At 43.3% G+C, this 22,148-nt stretch overlaps 1 protein-coding gene across 1 annotated transcript in view; it reads right to left on the bottom strand.

The window, feature by feature from the left end:
• KALRN (kalirin RhoGEF kinase) overlaps positions 1 to 22,148 on the bottom strand; it is a 765,876-nt gene that overhangs the window by 503,106 nt on the left and 240,622 nt on the right. The window contains exon 3 of the mRNA XM_084643219.1: positions 7,634 to 7,748. Within this exon, the coding sequence (XP_084499345.1) occupies positions 7,634 to 7,748 (115 nt within the window). The remainder of the gene's footprint in view (positions 1 to 7,633; positions 7,749 to 22,148) is intronic.

Here is a 22,148-nt window from a genome sequence, read left to right as displayed (position 1 = left end):
TTTGAACATAAATAGAAACCTTTTACACCGGCTGAATGGGTAAAATATTTTCTTAGTACTCATAGAAAGCTGATTTAAATGACAGATCAATTCTTGAAATAACCAAGTTTTTTTCGGACTCCTTGATCACATGTTATGGACATTTACAAAAATGTACTCTGAGGATTAACAGATTATTAAATAAGACAGGCCAGTTTTCTTGCCTTTGTCTGATCTTAATGTTATTTCAGCCTTATTTGCCTCTTTTTTATTCCACACAACACATCCATCAAATGGATGTGGGAAATTCCTGCTAGAGCAAATACAATGCATTTTCTAACCACTTAGGAAAGAGTGCTGCACACAGCCTCCAAGTTATCATGCCATTTATCAGTCCTTAGAAGGAAAAGGCTAGCTGAAGTGTGCAATTCACAGTACATTACACATGAAGCACTGTATTATACTATTTGTGTTATTCATTACAAAATACAACTGAAAACACTTGCACTGTAATCCAACTGGAAGCTGAAGCAGAACTCTTAGAGTAGCAGCCATGTTAGTCTGTATCCGCAAAAAGAAAAGGAGGACTTGTGGCACCCAAATTTGTTAGTCTCTAAGGTGCCACAAGTCCCCCTTTTCTTGAAGCAGAACTGACCCTTCAGCAACAAACAGATTTAGGACCAAATCCTACAAAGCCTTCTGCACCCTCAAATCTCATTGAAGTCACTGGGAGAAGAGGACATTCAGGACTTTGCAGAAGGCATTCAGCACCGTATAGGATCAGGCAGCTAAATTGTTCAAGGTAACAACAATAGTCAAAATTGGAAGTGGTCTTGAATTGATGTGAAATGTCCTGCATCACCATTAGGTTTGGACTAACTCTCAAAGGCTTCTGTGCCCTGAAAATGACTGAAAACCCTGATGAAGCTCTTTATAAATTACTGTATTTTTAAAACATATCAGCTTTTAGTGTTGATGAAAATTGCCAAATTCCCAGCCTTGGAGACCTTCTGTATGCTCTCTATGTACAGTATCAACTGAGGCAACACAAGCTTCCCCTGTACAATCCCACCAACATGCCACAATCCTGCTCTGAAAAGGTCATCTTCATAGCTGGAAGGAGATGAGGGATCATCTTCTGAAGGGCTCACATCTAGTAAGGGGGTAAGTGGAAAGCTCGATCTCCATGGCCATTTGAGTCAATGGCCTCTAATTGAAACTGCCAGCAAAGTGCCACTTAACACAAAATGATGTGGTCAGTGTCCTAGTACATGAACCCTAGGAACTGAAATGAGCCCAACAACTAATTTCACAGAGACCACCAAATGGACATTAGATGGTAGTAAATCACAATAACTGTGCCAATCTAGGCTGGGTCTGAAGGGGCTACCAGGAAGAATAAAAGACTCTTTAAACCATTACCAGTCCCCTCAATTATCCACCCCCCAATGAGCCTTCTGCATATGAAATATATATACAAGTTAAAAAAAATCAAACTACATTTAAAGAAAATACCAAAGCTCCAGTAGCTTCATTAGTTTCACTTCATTTATAAATGTGCTCTTTTTATGCAAGTGTACTGCAGAATAATTACCTGACATATGGCACCAGATATTTAGTTACTAAAATTAGTACTAAAGGCCCAGTGTTATTTTTAAAATGTGAGTATTTTTGTAGCCTCCAAAAACAACTCTAAAGCTTTTTTTGTATAAGGATCATGTAACAGAAAATAGAATTGCAGCATTTAATCCCGATCAACAAAATGAGTTTCACACTAGTCCTGGCCAGAAAACCTAATATACACATTACCATAGGTCAATGGCTGCTGAACTTGTTCTGCCACTTGTGCAGGGAAAGCCCCTGGCGGGCCGGGCCAGTTTGTTTACCTGCTGCGTCCGCAGGTTCGGCCCGGGCCACTTCCAGCAGCTCCCATTGGCGTGGAGAAGCGAAACACGGCCACTGGGAGCCACGATTGGCCAAACCTGCGGACGCAGCAGGTAAACAAACCGGCCCAGCCCACAGGGGCTTTCCCTGCACAAGCGGCAGAACAAGTTTGGGAACCACAGCCACAGGTCATCAATGAACAGCTTGAAATTAATCCAGAGTTGTGAAACATATTGCTACATTTTGCCAGGCCATGTATTATATTTTTAATTATTAAAAAAAAATTCCCAAACCTTGAAATAAATTTTAAAAGGCAGTTAAATAGTTGCCTTTCTGAGACATTTTACAGACACTAGAATCAATGCATCTCCAACAAGCGCTTCAAACATATAGACCTGTCCTTTGAAAACATTGCTCTGCTGCTAGGAGTCCTGGATGTCCCCCAGAATGGGGAAATTTGATAAGGTTTTTAAAGAGGGACAAATAAAAATGGACTTCTTTAAAATACTGGTCTCCAAGGTGTTTTAGGATTCCCCTTTTCCAGAGACCAAAGAAGTTTGCAGATTTTGCCTCCAAGACAGGTTAATGTGTTCAGCAGGAAGACCAACTATAGCTGAGAAAGAATATTTCCTTCGTCATATCAGGCCAAGATACAGAGATCTGCGAGCAGTCAGAAAGCTCAAGCTAATAATATGCTGTCTCCTTTTTGATCCTCCTACAGCCTGTACAAAACTTAATTCTTGATTCTAAAGGGCCTGCAATAGTAAAGATTGGCCTGCTGATTATTTCATTTATATACATGTAAATCAAGACTACCACCACTGAAATCAATTGAGCTCCACCAAAGTAAAATCTGTGTAAGTGAGATCAGAATAATGCTCCATATAAGGAGTATAGGAAAATAGCATAGCTGAACTTCTCTGATCCTAAATCCCTTGTCATCAGAGATAAGGTCATGCTTCTCAAGTTTAAGACATTGTGACCAAATCCTCAGCTTGTGTAAATTAGAGTAGCTCCATTGAGTTCATGGAAGCTACTCTGATTTCCAGCAGCTGAGATCTGGCCCCACATATCAAGAAAACACAAGTAGAAAAGGCTAGCACTAATGGGAGCAGATTAACAGTGGGCAGATACTCACGGTGAATAAAGGTAAAACCTTACTCTATGAATAGCCCTACTGATTTCCATGGAACTCCTTGAGAAATAAGGTGCTACTCAATATGAGTAAGAAAGTCAGAGTCTGGCATCACATTTCTAACACATTGTTACTTCTCCTTCCCTGCCCCTCCCCCAACTTGTACTGACACTACAGGATCAGGCCTTAGGTCAGGGGTGGCCAACCTGCGGCCCCGGAGCCCCGTGCGGCTCTTCAGAAGTTAACACGCGGCTCCTTGTCTAGGCACCGACTCCGGGGCTGGAGCTACAGGCGCCAACTTTCCAGTGTGCCGGGGGGGGCCCACTGCTCAACCCCTGGCTCTGCCACAGGCCCTGCCCCCACTCCACCCCTTCCCGCCCCCTCCCCTGAGCCTACAGTGCCCTTGCTCTTCCTCCCCGAGCCTCCTGCATGCCATGAAACACCTGATCAGGAGGTGCAGAGAGGGAGCGGGAGGCGCAGATCAGCAGGGCTGCCCGTGGGTGGGAGGCGCTGGGAGCAGGGTGGGGGAGTTGATGGTGGGCTACTGATATATTACTGTGGCTCTGGCAATGTACATTGGTAAATTCTGGCTCCTTATCAGGCTCAGGTTGACCACCTCTGCCTTAGGTGAACACATCATCTCCTAGGATTGTGCCTTTTATTCCCATATGTAAACTAAGATGCTAATCTCTAATTGGAATTTTATAATTTTTGGACATAAACTATGATCCCAGTTCTGCAGCCTTTACTCCCATGAAATAGTCTTTACTCATACCAGCAGCTCCATTGACTTCAAGTACTTCAATGATTTAGGGGGTCAGGACCAGGCCTTAGCTGTTTAATAGTATTTTCTATTCAGCTGCATCTCCAAGAGATACTACTGTCAGTTAAACATCTAATGAGTTTTCATTCTATTAAAACAAATGGAATAACAGAAACCTGAATCAGAAACTTGGAATGCTATCTTAGGGCAGAGACTTCCTTCACCCTAACTCATTATATGTCATCACCGATCTTATCCCTGCACACAGATCATGGTAACATATCATCACAGCCCTCTCCGTTCAGATATGAAACCAGGGTTAAGTGACAGATAGCATCCACATTGATGCTAATCTCTCTCTCAAGAGCTGTAGGAAATGGGAATAAAGACAGGATTGCTAGATTGATGTCAGTATGATTAATTATAGTCCCTTTTGCTGAGGAAGATTTTCTAGTTCTTCCACCAAGGCTGACACGCCCTCACCTCCCTCAGCAATAGCAATATCAGAATTCCTTCTCCTGACAGGCTATCCAGAATCCATACTAATGTAATTTGGTAGGTCATTGACACATTGGTTAATTATAGCAGGGTTAAATTAAATACTCTATGAATGACTATGGACTGGGAGCTGATGATATGGAATCAAACTGTTATTTTGATACAATCATCAAAAAATAAATACCTTTGAGTGGTTCCTGGCTATCCCTAGTGAAAATCATTGGTAATAAAAGATTAGGAAAGAAGTAGACTGCAATACAATTTAAAACTAGAATAGATTGTGCAGTCCTGTCCATCTAGGTGCTTTTAGTCTCCATCACCGCAGTACGTAAGCACCTGCCCAAGTATTTAAAAACAATGTTCTCTCCCATTCCCCCCCTTCACAATCTGTAGGAAAAATAACTTAGGAAGCAGGGTGGAATATGTGTATGTCTATGTATTTGTCATTGGGGGAAAGACAAAAGGAAGGGATGAGATTTGCATTTAGCTTTGAATGTGATGAAGCGCATGGTTATTCCTAATCTTGCAGGAGTGAGTTTCATAATTTAGGTCCAGCTCCTATAAAACTTCTTTGTTCTCCTCTCAGAAGCCTTCTCCTGTTGGTTACCAGTTTCATGGTGAGAGAGGTCACATTGCACATGCAGAGGCTCTCTCTTCTATAACTAACTATGGCCAACCCCAGGGAGGGCTTTGAAGTTCAGGACAGAGACCGTGAATTGGACTCTATTCAATAGGGAGCCAGCACAGAGAAGAGCTGGGCTAAGTAGTGTGTTCACAATGATTCATGTTGCTAAGCAGCCCGACTGCTATATTTTGTGCTAGCTGAAGCTTTTTCAGCTGCTTCATTCCTAGTTAACAAGCTAGGCAATACCAAACCTCAAAGAGTGCATATAGCTGACACAACAAAGAGAGAGGCAACCTAAACAAGCATCCAGATACTGCTCTATTGATTTACTTGTATAAGAGGGCAAACCCTGGGCACATATCTTGGGTGCTTCTGCTACAACTACAAGGGAAAAGCTACAGATAAAGACTAAGCATGCTAAAAGGCCATTTTAACTGAGCAATTGTTGGCAACATTGATCTCGAGGAAAGGAGGCAATGCCATATCTTCATAGCTATGACTCATGCAAAAATGATAACATCTAAGAGCAGTTTTATTACAACAATATCTGGAGGGCAATTGCAAAGCAATCTGACATTTATTTGCACTGGTTGCAATCTGACATTTATTTGCACTACTGCCCTCTCAACCCCTAGCATATCCATAATCTTCCATACAATATGATCACAAATTGAGCCAGCTGGAGAGACATCAAGCAGTGTGTAAATAAAAGGCTTGACAAGTAAAAAACAACAACGAAAGCAGCCCTGCCAGATGCCATATGAAATTTTGTCACCAGGCAGGAAATTAAAATCACATGCTGCAGTTTATGTGGCACACAGAGGCACGTCTGCCCCTGTAACTATCTGCACCTGACTGGTCATCTCAGAAAGATCCCCAAACACTTATGTGCTTGGAATGTGTTCTCTTAACTTTGGGCACTGATTGGAATAATGTGTAAATCTTTGTGCGTTATTCAAATATCCTTATCTCTTGATGGTCATGGAAATGACACCTCTTCCCTCCTAGCATTATTTTGCAGTGTTTATATTACTGCAAACTGTATACGGTGAGCAAGAACCTGGCTTTGGGAAAGGTGGCATGCCTGGCTGGCACAGAGTGACTATGATGGCTCTAGGCCAACCCCCTCAACCCTCCTCTGACCATGGGTTTGTCAAGGCTTTCCAGGGGGAGGTGAGTGGCAAGAGCATCCTGCCCTTCAGTAATCCCTGGCTGATGTAAAGGCTCATATGAGACTATTACCAGCTGGCATACTTTAGAAGAGGCCTGATGAATAGGGTGAAGAGAGCAGTAAGTTTTCCACCCCTTCTGAGGGATGTGGGCATGGCTTTAGCACTTGTAAGGAGTAAGTCCTATAAATGGGTGGTACCATCTCTTTAAGATTGCTAAGGGAAGCAATTACCTGTTCCAAAATGTTCTTCTGTAGACAATCTGTGGGACAAGTGACACAGTCACTGAAATGCACTAGGGGTGGCAATTTGGGGTCTGAGAAAAACCCAGAATGCTAACTGTTTTATAGCCCAAGCCAGAGCGCCAAGTGCAAGATGGGCTGGAACATGACTCTCCCCTCAGTGTTGATGGATTACTGATAAATGTAGTTCCCTGACAGTCAGTGGTAGCTTGGAGTTGGGACAAATCATGGTGGGAGAGAAGTAGCTTCTTTCACCCAGATGAGCCCTAGAAGGAGGGCCAGATAACCCACACAGGACTTTTTACTTTGGAAAAAGGATAGTGAAGCAGAGCATCTATGCTAGGAGAAGCCAGGGTTTGAGAAAGGATTGGGAATCAGGCCCTTTGGGGAGGGACTGTATTCATTTCCGAATGACAGGGGGAGGCAAGAGTGTTATCTCTCCTAGTAGATGTGCTTCCACCTTCAGAGGTACCTGTATCTTTGGGGATGGGAGAAGTTTGGACTCTTATTTTAATCAGCATCCTGAGAAAGTAAACTAAACCCTCCTCCAGATATGCAGATCTGGGTTTGTAACCTGCCAAGACACCAAAACAAGACTAGATTCAGTGCAGGGTTTATGCCTGCCTACCCTGGAAACTTCACCGAGGAACAAGGCTGCAGAAACACTAAATGGCTGCAAACTCTCCTATTCTGGTGGAGTGAATATAAGGAGTTAGCACACCCTGAAAAATTGGGGGAGATGGCCAAAGAGAGGGCATAGTCAATATTTGAGAATTGACAGCAGGTTCAGTACCTTCCCTCAGCAGATCCTGTTGGTGGAAATTAGGCAAAGCTTGGGAGTGCAAACTGCCCAGCAGAAACCTCAAGGATGTACTGACACAGAAATATTGCCTACCCTGAACTGAGTGAATCCCTTCCTTCCTGCATAGGGAATTATACCTTCCTGCACCAGCTTTCCTGAAGCTGGCAATGAAGGTATTAAAAAGTGATGCCAGACAATGGCTCCCTCAAGCCTGCTAAAGAGAACTCCAGACACAAACCTCCAAGCAGCTGAATCAAAGCACTTTCCCCCCTTTTAATTCCTCTAGAACAACCTAAAGAAATGACAGAAACAGGAACTGTTGTCATCAGTTCAGTGCAAGCAAGATGCTTTACTAGTATCATCTCTAATCTCTCATGCTCCTGCATCACATCTCACTGGATGAAAGCAATTAGAACACACGTTTCCCCGTTCCAAGTACTAAAAGGTTAATACTTGGAAATCAGCAACTGCCAAGAACAAATTCCCCCACCCACTCATCCACCCCCAGCTTTGAAGTGTTTTCTTTTGAGCTTTACCTTGGCACACTGGCCAAATAAGTCACAAGTTTCCGAAGGTCTTCCTGCCTTATTCTATCGTGATTGCTGCGTGCTGGAAAGGTCAGGATGGGACCACCTCGTTTATCACGGCCACCTGCAGAAAATAAAGGGTTGTTAGAAAATCAGGCAGGAAGCACATGTCAAAAAAAGTATGTGCACTGAATTGATAAACTTAAATTACTGTATGTTCAAGACCCCTTATTCATTTGTAGATTTCAGGCTCACTTAATTGAGTAAGACATTCTCACATTTGCTGGAGCACCAAGGAAAGGAAAAATGCAAGAAAACTTCTTACTGATGTTTCTTTTTACCTTAACTTAATCCCATCAAAGCTTCTAATATAACAGTTAATACAACCAGCGACTGCTAACAAAATCCTATCATCAGCGAGAGTTAAATGTGACAAAACCCGAAGAGCTGAAATCTTTTTCAGTGTTACCCAATCTGCATTGCTTCTTTGGTCCCTAAGTAAAATTTATGTAGTAGGACATTTTAATGTATCTAGCAATTGCTTACAAATTCAAAGTTTAATTAAAATCTGGTGTCTGGCTCCTAGGGCTTCTCATTTGTAGGATGCATTTAACAATTGGCATGAGAATTTTGAGGTATTTTATGTAGTTTCATTGCCCCTTGAAAAAAAATCCAGGAGAACTGCCAATGTCTAATACCAAATGTCTCACAGAAATTCTTAAAATACATTGTCATTAAAATAAAAAGAAAAGGAGTACTTGTGGCACCTTAGAGACTAACCAATTTATTTGAGTATGAGCTTTCGTGAGCTACAGCTCACTTCATCGGATGCATACCGTGGAAACTGCAGCAGACTTTATATACACACAGAGAATATGAAACAATACCTTCTCCCACTCCACTGTCCTGCTGGTAATAGCTTATCTAAACTGATCATCAAGTTGGGCCATTTCCAGCACAAATCCAGGTTTTCTCACCCTCCACCCCCCACACAAATTCACTCTCCTGCTGGAATGGCCCAACTTGATGATCACTTTAGATAAGCTATTACCAGCAGGACAGTGGGGTGGGAGGAGGTATTGTTTCATATTCTCTGTGTGTATATAAAGTCTGCTGCAGTTTCCACAGTATGCATCCGATGAAGTGAGCTGTAGCTCACGAAAGCTCATGCTCAAATAAATTGGTTAGTCTCTAAGGTGCCACAAGTACTCCTTTTCTTTTTGCGAATACAGACTAACACGGCTGTTACTCTGAAACCTGTCATTAAAATGCTATTGAATGACTCTAGCCTGAATCACAGAATCATACACATTAGAGATTAATACAAACTGTTGGAATATCTTTTATTCTCTTCTGTTAATAAAGTCTGGACAGCTTGAAACTGAAACTTGTTGCCTTACTCAATATTTTGCACTTTCTTCATTTGCTATTGTAGAGTTTGTCTCAGGAAATTGTGAACTGTTGCATTTGTTTTTAATGTTGAGCAGGAAAATAGAGCAAAGCTTCAGTTTAAAATATAATAAAGAGTTGAAGGGACCTTGCAGATAAATAAAAATATATTAGTTAAAATTTTGATCTCTCCCAAAGGAAATAGTGTCCCTTTATTAGAAAAATCACTTCTGAGAAGGGAACTCACACATTTCTGTGAACTAGATCATCGGGCTGAAAGAGGGGAAGAAATATTCAAGGACAGTGCACTAGCAGGTCTGAAATAAATACACACTTGTTCTCTAAGGGCATGATCCTCCAAGGGGCTGAGCACCTTCAGCTTCCATAGGAGTTGAAAGCATTCCAAAACTTGCAGTATCAGGCCTTAATACTATAAACACTGGGCCCCACTTCCATGGAAGTGAATGGGGACTTCAATGAAAACCACAACAGGTTCATTGTATCCATTTGATGCTTGTTCTTCAAAGGTCACATACACAAGGTTTCAATAGGAGGAGATGGGGTTGAGGAGGAATGCCCATAGGTCCTCTGAGAGGAGAGAGAGATTTCTAAGGGACTCTGTTGTGGGGAGAGGGATAGTATGAGGGAAGAACTGGATATGGGAAGATGAGAGAAGGTTCATGTAGAGCTTTCAGGTTTGCATGAATCTCTGACGTATACAATGAGCCTAAGTCCCTGTGAACCCCTGGGATTTGAAGGGGCAGTTGTTGGCTTACCACAACTGTGCAGAGCCAACCTGGCACATTTCACATGGCTCTGCGGTTCTATCCATTGAGTCTAACTGATGGAGATTTGACAAGGAGACTGATGCCAGCCAGCCCTGCAGAATTCTGAGGTGCAGCTGGGCGTATTGAACCATGTGGGTGACCCATGTGACCCAGAAGCCTCAAACACCACACAGGTGACATGTGAACTGGAAGCCTCAAATAGTTTTGTACTGTTGTGACCAGGTGAGCCTTCAAACCTATAACAATTGATTGGATTGCCTGGAACCTGGAGTTCAGAAGAAAGGCCCTCACTTGAGATAAATCCAATACAGTCCCTGTAAACTCTATCCTCCGGACTGGGGAGAGGAGAGATTTTTCCTCTGTTGATGAACAGTTGCAGAGCAGTGAATGTTGACTAGATCAGGGCAATGCTGCTCTGTAGTTGCAGTCTGGACAAGCCCCTGACCAGCCAGGCATCCAGATAGTAGTAAACCTGAACTCCTGAGCTTCAGAGGAATGCGGCTCTATTGCCGTGACTTTTATAAGACTCCGGGAGCTGCTGACAGGACAACAGTCAGTATAGTGAACTGGTAAAGATTTTCACTTACCAGAAATCTGAGGTACTTCCTGTGAACTTGATTGATTTCCACACGGAAACAGGCATCTTTTAAGTCGGGGGTGGCATACCAGTCTCTAGGGTCCAGGGAAGGGATAATAGAAGCTAAGGTGACCATATGAATGTGTTGAGTTGACACAGGTGTAAAATTGGACTGAGACCCTCTTTTGCTTTTGGGATTAGGAAATATCAGGAATAAAACCTTTTCCCTCTGAGACAGCATGGAAGCTCCTCTATGGCAGTGACACCCAACCTTTCCAGACTACTGTACCCCTTTCAGGAGTCTGATCTGTCTTGCATACCCCAAGTTTCACCTCACTTAAGAGCTACTTGCTTACAAAATCAGACAAATACACAAAAATGTAACAGCACACTATTACTGAAAAATTGCTTACTTTCTCATTTTTACCATATAATTATAAAATAATATGTTTGGAATATAAATATTGTACTTACATTTCAGTATATAGAACTGTATAAACAAGTTACTGCCTGTCTGAAATTTTAGTTTGTACTGACTTGACTAGTGCATTTCATGTAGCCAACTAGGCAAATATCTAGAGGAGTTCATGTACCCCCTGGAAGACTTCTGCATACCCCGGTTGAGAACCATTGCTCTATGGCTCCCAAACGAAGAAGTGATTGAATTGCATGGATAAGGAGTTTCTTGTAAGAGTGGTCCCTAAAGAGGGACAGGCAGAGAGAATGGGAGCAAAGGGTAAAAGCAAACTGGAGAGTATTTCATTTCCACAATGCTCAAGACCCACTGGTCAGAAGAAATTCATGACCAAGCTCTGTGGAAGTGGGATAGACAGTTTGAGGAGATGAAGGAGTCTGGGTGTGGAGAGATGGAGGCTGGTAAGTAGACCTCGATCAGCCCATCAAAGTGACTGATTTGCACTTCCCAGGTGTCCTGAAGGGCCCGGAGCTGGAGACAAAGCAGCAGGAGGGTGAGGTCTATGCCTATAACCCCTGAGACTCTTTTTTGACAGGTCCAGTTGAGAAGGTGGAGCAGCATATTGGTGCAACTGCTGGGTCCTATAGTGCTTCCTGACTGGGGCAGGTGCGTATAGACGTAGGGCCTTTAAGGTGGCTCTAGCATCCTTAATTTCATGGAGCTTGCTGCCCACCTGGTCCAAGAATAGAGAAAAACCCTTAAACAGCAAGTCCTGAATTCTATTCTGGACTTAATGGGGAAGATCAGAAGACTGCAACCAGGATGATCTACACATGGCAACTGCAGAAGCCATAGTTCTAGAGGCCAAGTCTGCAGCATCCAGCCCTGCCTACAGTGACGTTCTCATGCCTACAGTGAAGTTCTCTGCCCTCATAGACCAGGGAGGAAAACTCCTGCCTAGCATTTTGTAGAAGCAGCTCTCTGAACTTTTCCATGGAGCCTCACAAATTAAAATCATGTCACCCCAACAAAGCCCATTGGTTAGCGATATGCAACTGCAAATGCCCTGTCAAATAAATCTTTCTGACAAATAAGTCTAGCTTTTTAGCATCTTGTGATTTGGGGGTGGCAGCCTGGTGCCTCTCTTGCTCTCTCATTAGCTGCTGTGATGACAAATGAGCCCAGAGGTGAGAGGGAGTATAAAGGTACTCAAAACCTTGGAAGGATACATAGTACTTTCTTTCTTCCCCTTTAGAGGTGGGAGGCAAAAAGAGGATGGAATCTGCCATGAAGCCTTTATAGGCTCTAGTATTGCATCATTAACTAGCAAAGGTAGCCTGGAGGAACCCTGTAACGGGGTTGCACTCACCTCTTGCAAGCGCTCTCTAGCTGAGTGCATGTGTGTGTGCCTTTACTCTCTCTCTCTTTGTGGTGGGTCTTCACTGACTCAGCCCAAGTCATACACAGTCTGTCTGTGAGATAAAAGACAAGCAAATCCCTTTCGGGGTACAAGTCCAACAGGGGCTTCTCTCAGTGCCCTCTGTAATGTCTCTGTTTGTCCCTGCTCTGGACTAGAGCAGTGCCCCAGGGCACCTTCCTTGGAGGCAATGTCTTCATTCTCTCAGGATCTTTCTGGCCCCAGCTCCTCAGCTGGGCCACAACAGTTCAGTCACCTTTCTGGGGTGCCTCAAAGTCCAGGCCACTTTCCCAGTGACTGCTGGGGCGGGGACCCAGGCCCACCCTCTACTCCAGGTCCCACCCCAGGGACCCTATAGATAGCAGTTGTCCACAATGTCCCTTTAAATAAACTGCATTGCTGCTATAATTCCCTGGACCACTTCCCCATGGCTCCCGCACATTCTTCACCCTTACCTCGGGGCCTTGTCCTGGTGGAGTCCCAGCAGCCAGGCCAGAGCACTAGCCATTCTACACCAGCTCTAGCAAAGAAATTATCTCAGTCTAGCCCTGCAGCTCTTATACTAGCCTGCTGGGCCCTGATTAGCTGCTTTCCACACAGCTGCTCTAGGCAGCGTGGAGGACCTCTCTACTTCCCTTTTCTGGGGCATGGTGTGGCAGGCCACAAGGCCTCCAGCACGGGGCCTCAGGGCCTAGTCCACCCTGTCACAGATGCACAGATAATAAAATGTCTATCAGGTGATGTGAGGACTCCCTGACCACCTCCATCTGTATGCCCAGCCACTCTCTTTAACAACTCCTGATAAACTTTAAAATTATCGGGGGGGGGGGGGTGAAGTTGTCCTGGACAAAGTGGCCTGATCTGTAGAGGATAAAGAGGATGCCAAGATTGAAGGGGGTATAATTCCTGCTACTGGCTGTTGCTCTGGTTCTGGAACATCTTCCTGATATTTGGTACAAGACCCAGTACTGGTCTCTGGGCACAGAGCCACTTGGTACACAAACTCTACCCTTCTAGACCAGGGCACTAAATATAACAGTGTGGGGAAGATCTGGAAGCTGGAGGAAATCCTCAAGGGTTCCAAAACGACCACTGGTACAGGGCAGGGCCCCACTGTACTGGCCACATTAACACGGCAGGTCCCATTTAAGGTCACAGTGGTAGGTCAGAAGAGAGGATCTTTGAGGAAACTGGCAGGTCCTGCTTTGGGGTTATGAGATGTAAGATCCCACCTCAGAGTCCAACAATAAAGATTCCCCTTCCTCTGACCATGGTGGGGCTGATCCAGTTCCTCTTATCAGACTTACAGGATGGAGAACTTCCTTTGGCTTGGGCCTCTATGGAAGTTTTGTATTTCTTCTTTGGTACAGGTGAAGGAGAATGGTGCCAGGATTCCACTAAAACTAGAGGCATGCTTCTCACTGATGCTGCAGCACTCAAAACCAATTCAAACCATGACGGCCCCACCGGTGGCCGGAGCACTGCCTCCATTAGCAGAAATTTCAGCCTAGCCTCCCTACCCTTCTTCATCCCAGGCCTGACCTCCCTGCAAATCTGGCACTGGTCCTTTATGTGTGCTTCCCCCAAAGCCCAGGAGCCGGAGCATACCTTGGGACTGTGAATAGAAAACTCCCCAAAATGGGGAAAACAACAAATCCGAAAAACTTTTTTTTAAACACAACAAAAACTTATCAACTATCCTAACCTGAAGACTAGACTAACTACACGCACGCACCATTTACAAAGGTGAGAGAGAATTATTCTGTTCTGGCATTGAACAGAGTTCCAACAACCATCGCAGGCAGCAAAAAGGAAATGAGCCGGGATAGAGGTGACTCTGCTCTTTATACCTGCATGCAGTGGCGCACAGCAGCAGGGGGAGCTCAAACTGCCCGGTGGGCATCACTGAGGGAAAACGTTTCCAACGGCCATGCACTGTGTACACTGACACCAAGTACGGAATGCACATGTGCAATCACTCAAAGAAGAATGTGTCTGGCTTTCCAAGGACATGTAAGGGGAGAAGAAAGCACAAAAAGCCTCCCTTCTCTTGAACCCCTGAGCAACAAAGGGACAACAAGTCTAGTTCCTAAGCAGTCTGGGCATGTAGAAGGGACTTTGCTGCAGCCGCTGAAAGGGTGTAGCAATGGGCATGCTTCCCAGGAACAAACAGGAAGCTCTAGGCGGAATTCTGCCTCCCCCGGGTATGAGGTGGCTGTGCACCATTCAGCACGACCATAGGGATGTGCCATAATTAATATTTCCCAGGCTGAATTGTAGTCATATAGGCCCAGTTCAGCTTTCATATAAAAAAATCAAAAACTCTAGATTTGAGCATATTCACTCTTCATTGAGATTATTTCACACACCATAACAACAACAAAACCATTACGTCATCACTGAAGTATCAGGCAGGAAGGAAAGCTGACCTCATGAAAGAAAGCCAACATAGTAATAGAAGGATCTTCAGCTATAGTAACAGAAATACAGGTCAAGTACATTTCTGGCCTATCTTTGAGTCAGTTTGAAAGTCCTCTTTTAATAGTTCATCTAATTGTCCTCCAGGGAACAGAGCAGATAATACTAGATCACACAATCTGAAGTCACAAGGACAGGTTGGAGAAAATGAGCCAATTCTCTTTGGAGAAGCAAAGATTCTGCGGTGACCTAGTTGAAGTTTTTTCAAATGATGGAAGGATACATGAAATGACTCTGAACCAATTATTTTCACTTCCACAGCATGCAAGAGCTAGGAGGCAGGTAGTAAACCTTGAGAAACCTGAGCCAAAAAGAACTGTTTAGGAAACAAATATTTCTTATGCATGGTAAGAAATACAGCACTCCAATTTGTGTAACAGGGTGAAATATTCATTGAAAATATAATGCACCACACAAATGTAACCATTTTCCTGTTTGCCAAGTATCCACAAACAGGTTACGATTATTATGAATTTTTGTATTATTTACAATTATTTGACAAAGAGTTTGCATAACAAGTTTTATTCTAGAATTTCTTCCAAAACTAATCTCTATATATTCCTGTTCCATTTTAGAACTTGGGGAATCAATGGGAACTATTAGTAATAACAATTAGCTCTTCTATAGCACTTTATGTCCAGGGATCTCAGAGTGCTTCACAAAGGATGCTAAGTATCATTAGCCCCATTCTACTGGGGAAAGTGAGGCACAGGGAAGTTAAGTGGGTTGCTGAAGGTCACCCCTCATGCAATAGCCAGGACTAGAAACCACATCCCCCAAGTTCCAGTTCAGTGCTCTGGGGTGAACTCATTACTGGTTCCATGCGTGGCTAAAAATCTTTCTTGGCCTCAATTAAAAATATTACAGACACTCTGCCCCTGCACAGAAATTATCCGTCTACAAGAACAATCTCATCCCATGTCAATTTTCACTTGAATGCTGTTTTCTGTGCACACTAGTTTTTCCTAGATCCATGTAGGATTTGTTTAAAGTAAAAAATGCAATGGTGAGTAGAGAGTCTTGATTGCTCTTGTTGCTTTGCCCCATCTCTTGCCTCCCACAGGGTCCACAGGCATGAGCTGCAGTAATCAAACATGTCATTAAGTTTGTTAACTACATTTATTAAATACTAAAACAAAAGGTTAATATTTTCAAATTATTTTCCAAGGTAAGTTTTTACAGGGTTTGTACTGATTTACAAAGGCAATCAGATGTTCCATGGTTATCAGTGCTTTGTAGAAAGGAAGGTGTGTGGGCACAAAACGAACTGACAACAAACATTTAACCATATACCAATCCTGTCCTCTGCATTCCTACTGCAAAATCCTTTGTTCATCAGTTAGTCATCACCTGCTTCAGCAACTGCAACCTCCTCTTCTCTGACCTTTCCCCATATCTCACCTGACCGCCTCCCAGGCTACACAAACGCTGCTCCTGAAATCAGCTTCCACTCCTGCAGCTGTGACCATGGCACTCCCCTAAGGTAATCTCTCCTCTGTGCTTCTGCATCAAATTCAAGCTCCTCGTGTAATGAAATGTTTACCTGCAATGCACAATTCACCCACTAGATGTCTCTATGCATTACATAGAGTCTTGGGCAGGGCAAGGGTCAAATTGGGGAACAATAGCTCTGTCCACTAACACGCTCAGATACTACAGTGTTGGGCAGATGTCACCTCATTTGAGATGGTCACCACCTCAATATGTAGAGATTATAGAATGGGGTGAATTTCAGCCAACAGAGTTTAGAGAACAAATTAAGGCACCTCTTCCTGGTAGAAACCTTCAGTGGATAGCGATAGTAGAACACATAAATGCTACCACTGGGGGTCTCCAATTAAGTCACAGGATACAGTGGAACTTTCTAGTCCCTTACTGGATGTGTGAATTGCCTCAGGTCCCATGTGCTAGGAGTCTCTGGTTCCTGCTAGGAAGTGTGCCAGGTCTTTGGTTCCCTGCGCCAATGTAGACTCTTCTCAACTTGGCAGCTCTGGGGGTTGTGTTGATCCTGGTCTGTCATCTTCCCTTCCGGGGCTGTTTTTCTTCCTCACTAGCTGCTCCTCCCTGGTTGCAGACAGCAGGCAGACAGCAGGTACTCTTCCCTGCAGCAGAAGCCCCTTGGTGCCATTCCCAAGGACCTTCCACTGCTGGCTCCTCCTGCGATTGTTCACCCACCCACAGGAAAAGGCTTGTGGTGGCAGCCCCTCCTCTTGCTCCCCTTGCAGGCAGCTGCTGGCAAACCAACTTCCTGAGTTGAGGCTTTCATGTCCCAGAGCTTTTGAATTTTGCCATCAATGCCTCTGACTAGCGAAAGGTAACAACGAGGGCTGGAAAGAAGTGAGGTAAGATGGTGGACAACTCAGAGAGTATGATGTACAGGCATGCACCAGCCCAATTCAAGCATTGGCACATGGTGTGTCCCCTGGTAAGTAAGGGAGACAAAACAGGGACTCAAGTTGTGTGGAAGCTTCTTTGTTGTGACTATTGTTTGTATCTCTTTTCTTTAATAAACAGCCCCTCTATAAGATGGGCTGTGATTCCATCTATCATGCTTCACATTCAAAGACCTTGCACCATTCCACTCTACCTATATCAGTTCTTATTCACTCTCCCACTGACTATATTCTATTCAAAAGCTCTGCCTGCTTTCCCTTTTGTACTCCAGAATGTGGAATGGTAGACAAAAATGGCCCGTGTTGCTGTCCCACACACTCCTGACAAATGGGAGTTCAGTGAGACTACGTGCATGAATATGCACTTGTCAATGTGAATAAGGGTTCCACAGTGGCACTACGTGACTTTTCTTTGCCACTGAATTGCCTTGTGGCCTCAGGTAGGATTAAAACAAGGAGTCCTGGCCTCGATTCCCATGTCTACCTTAGTTCAAAGAATATATTGCCTCACCAGACTATCTTAAATCTCAAACATAAATCTCCATGACACATGCAGAGTTAGCACCATAAGCAACTTTCCAAAGAAAATGAAATGCTACTCAAAAGGGATTTTAGCTCCAGTTTTTAGTGACAGTTGAATGATAAGGAAGAACTGTGCTGAACCAGGAGACAGAATGAGCTCAGTTTAGTTCACAGACCTCTATATTATGAGGAACAATATGCTGAGGAGTCCTAACTGCAATCAACAAACTTTTTAGGGAAGCATAATTTAAATCCATGTATACCCAGAGTCTCAAAGAAAGTAATGTTCCTTTCCTTTCCCTGGCTCAGCTGAGTCTGAGAGCCTGAGTTCCAGCCTGAGCCCCAATGTCTACATTGCAATTTTTAGACCCACAGCCCAAGCCCAGCAAGCCCAAGTCAGCTGAACTGGAAACTGAGACTGCATGCCACATGTTTTGGGGTTGTTTTTTTTTTTTTTACATCACAGTATAGATGTACCCTCAGAAGTATGAGGCAGTGAAGAATGAGGCTCTATGTTCACACCTGGAGCTCCCAGTGTGACACTGTGACCAAAAAAGCTAATGTGATCAAGGGATGCATAAACAGAGGTCTCTCGAATAGGAATAGAGGGGTTATTTTATTTCTATATTTGGCACTCGTAGAACCGCTGCTGGAATACTGTGCCCACAATTCAAGAAAGATGATAAACTGGAGAGGGTTCAGGGAAGAGCCACAAGAATGATTAAAGGATTAGAAAACAAGCGTAATAGTGATAGACTCAAGGCGCTCAATCTATTTAGCTTAACACAAAGCAGGCTAAGGGATGACTTGATTACTTGTAAGTACCTGCATGAGGAACACACATTTAATAATGGTCTCTTCAATCTAGCAGACAAAGGTATAACACAATCCAATGACTGGAAGTTGAAGCTAGTCAAATTCAGACTGCAAATATGGCTTATATTTTTAACAATGAGAGTAATTAACCATTGGAACAACTTACCAAGGGCCATGGTAAATTCTCCATCATTAGATCAAGATTGTATGTTTTTCTAAAATATATGCTATAGGAATTATTTTGGAGAAGTCCTATGGCCTGTGCTATACAGAAGGTCACACTACATGACCACAATGGTCCCTTCTGGCATTAGAGTCTATGAATCTATGGTACAGTACATCCGAAAGGCAGCTGCTGACAGAGCATTGTGTGTGACAGCTCCTCAACTTCAAATTCCACTCCCATTCCTCGCCTGAAACAGCCTGACTGAGTCGACTTTCCAGGCATGCTGCAAAACCCATCTGTATGAGTTGGCATTTGGGGTGGTGGTTGGGGATAGGGTTTCTTATGGGAATATGAGGGATGAGGAGATTTTGATTTGACTTGTAATGTGTTTTTGTTGACTGGTGACTGTGTTTGTATGTGGAGGAATTGTGGGGCAATATGCTCTGCCTTGGTAATCATTTTTGTAGTGTAATTGTAATTGGTGGCCAGGCCTGAGATAAGCAGTCTTTTACATGCACTTATTTAAATCTAACTAAATTTTAAAAACCCCTGTCAGTTACCCCACTGCAGAAAAATCTCCCCCATATCATCCCAGGAAAGGTGAAGAAAGTCAGGCAGCCACAGTTGTACAGCAGCCAACTCCAAGTTGATCACCTGCCTTGGCTCAACCTGCCTCTCTGATTTGATATCAACACAAATAACCATCAGGGACCCTAGCTTCTGATGTTAATCAGTGAAGATTAACAGTGTATTCAATTGATTTTAATTTGACTGGCTGAATGGATTTTACACACCCATGGCATGTAAACGAGGCCCAATTACAGCCAAGTAGGGGATTTTGCAAATAAACAAAACACCCAATGAGTTGGACCCATGTTGGACTTATGTACTGGTTTCAGGTGCTTTCACTGTTCACACATCTAAATGTTTACGGCTACACTTTTTACTTCCTTGCCTACCACACTACTGTATGGGAACCGACTGGCACTGAACTGGCAGGGCCTTGGCTGGAGCAACTCTACAAATGCTATGAAAATGAGTTTCCTTATAATTTACAAATTTCAGGATAAATATTTTTAAAAGATAGTCTCAAAGCTTTGCTTCCCATAGTCGGCAATCATGGCCATTTTTCATACCTCCCTGTATGAGGAAGATGTCTTATATGGCTGAAACCCATCAGTCTAGAGGTGTGGCACTAACCGCATGTTCAGTTTTGTGCCTTGGCACTTATTAGTCAGCCTTGGGAAAATGCCATATTTCTGCTTGCATGAATTTCATGCAGGGAACATCTTTTCAGAGGTCAAAAATCCCCCTAAGAGACAGCAAAGGAAACAAATATCACCTGGAAAAATCAACAACCTGACTAAAACCTGCGGCTGCAATCTATAGGATGGTCTCAATTTAAAAACAAGTCACCTCCTTGGGTCCTCACACTGTGGGACCAGCCTCTCCCCAGCCCTGACAATATTAATAAGTAAGGCTTGGTTTAAATATGAATGAAAAGTTGCTTCAGTGATGTGTCTTAGTGCATTTCCATTAGGGTGGATGTCTGAAACCTGGAATCTACTAGAAGTGCTTCAGGAACAAGGAGTGGATATATGATGACACTGCCACCACTAGGCACTAGATCAAGCAATTGGAAAACCTGTCAAAGTGTCTCTGTGGCTGAGTGTGCAGAGCTTCCTGAAGGAACCCTCTTGGGAGAGAAACAACCCGCCCTTGATTCCTCCACCAGGACAAACACCATTGTCCTCATCAAGAAGCAGGGATGTTTACTGAGCTATAGAGAGCTTTCAGCACTGAGTATGTGTGTGGCTACTGTATCTGTAAGGTCTAGAAAAGTGTGTTACAGAAGTCAAAAGACTGGTCAGTTGGTAGCCACTTTGCAACAAGAGCAGGGTTGGAGGCACCAGATGTAGCTTGTATATAAGGATTCTCTTGCTATGCAAACAATTTGGGGGTTTTGCAGTTATTTTAGTCTTCTTCTTGTTGTTACTCTGACCCAATTAAAGTCACTGTGGTCAATTAAAAGGGCTATTCGGCTGATTGGATTTCGGGGCACACAACACTTAGAAGCCTATGTAGGTTGTCCTAGAAACCAGTGCTAAGTGCAATGGGTTTGTATTGAGTCCTGATTCTAATTTGGAGTCTAGCAAGGTCTTGCGAGCCCATGGGAACAAAATTTGGGAGGGCGAGATTTTTACCCTCTCGTTTGTCTAGGCTGAAAGCACTTGAGCCTCATTGATGATTCAGCCAGTCAGCACAGGTGGCCTCATTAACCTTAAACAAGCCAATTAAGGAAGCACATAAAGGAGGTCTCTCCCTAGTCAGAAGGGAGACAGGTGGATTGCTTTTGGCAGGCTGTTAGTGTCTAGGAGCCAGGACAGTGAGTGCTGGCAGATACTAAATAATCTCTGCTAAAATGGTTTGATTTAAACCACAGCTATTGTTAAAACATATGGAGAGAAATATGGCCACTGACTCTGCATCCTACTAATGTTTTACCTGAGAGCCACAGCAACCTGTGAAAAAAGCCAGAAACCATCGAGAGAGTTTTTATTTCTCTTTCAGTCTTAAACTCCTGGTTAAAGCATCTATAGAGCTGTGCAGACCCAGAGCCCCATCCACATCTCTCCCTACAGGTTAATTTATTTCTCACAATATCAGCAGGTTCAGGTCTAATCAAAAGTCTTGGTGGTTTCATAATCAGAAATCTTCCTTTTTCCCTTCAAAGCAAATCCTGAATCACTTCATCAGCAAATGCTAAAGGAACAAAATGACATCACAAACAATGTTGTTTTAATTCTAACAAACTAGTTTACCTTTTTATCATTATGATCAGTTTAAAATCACACCTAGGGTTGGTCAAAAATAAACATTTTCTGCAACAAAAATTTGAAAGATATGAAAAAAAGTTGCATTTGAAATTAACAAGAAAATTTTTCTTTAAATGAAAAACATCAAATTGAAACAAAAAGTTCAGCTTTGGGGTTCTCCCTCTTTTCTTTTCCTTCTCACTGGAAAAGAGGGTGAAACAACATTTTGATTTGAATCAAAACTTTAATTTGGATGAAAAGTCTTTTATACAAATATTTTTGTATTGTTCTAAAAGCTTTTTTTTTAAACTTAAAAATTTGATCAGCCAGCTCTGTTCACAATCCAACATGTTCCAGAGTATTCCAGAAATGGGTATCTCAGTCTGCTCCAATGAGTTAAGAGTCTCCCTAACCGCAGAGATGGGCCCAAGTGGCAAAATTTGGATCTAAACTTTCTTAAAGTTTAGGAGGATTTTCAATCACTCCCTCTCTAAGAGCAGGATTGAGCTTTGGGAATTAGCAATGCAATAAATGAATTACACAGGGTACATCTAAAGGAAACTACCATTACAGATATGTGGTCCGTGTACCTCTAGATGCGGTCAGGCCTTAACGTGTCAGTATCAAAGGGGTTTTTAGGGAAGCCAGTGACTTCCACCATAATATTGCTTTACCTTTGAGCTTGATTTTTCCAGACTCATGTTGAGGCTTAAAAACTAAACAACTAAAGGCTTCCTCTTTGATTCA

The sequence above is a fragment of the Lepidochelys olivacea genome, assembly GCF_965140295.1.
Source record: "Lepidochelys olivacea isolate rLepOli2 genome assembly, chromosome: 11".
In the NCBI taxonomy this organism is placed as follows: Eukaryota; Metazoa; Chordata; order Testudines; family Cheloniidae; genus Lepidochelys; species Lepidochelys olivacea.
The sequence above is the reverse complement of the archived record's forward strand: the minus strand, read 5'-3'. Positions and strand labels throughout refer to the sequence as shown.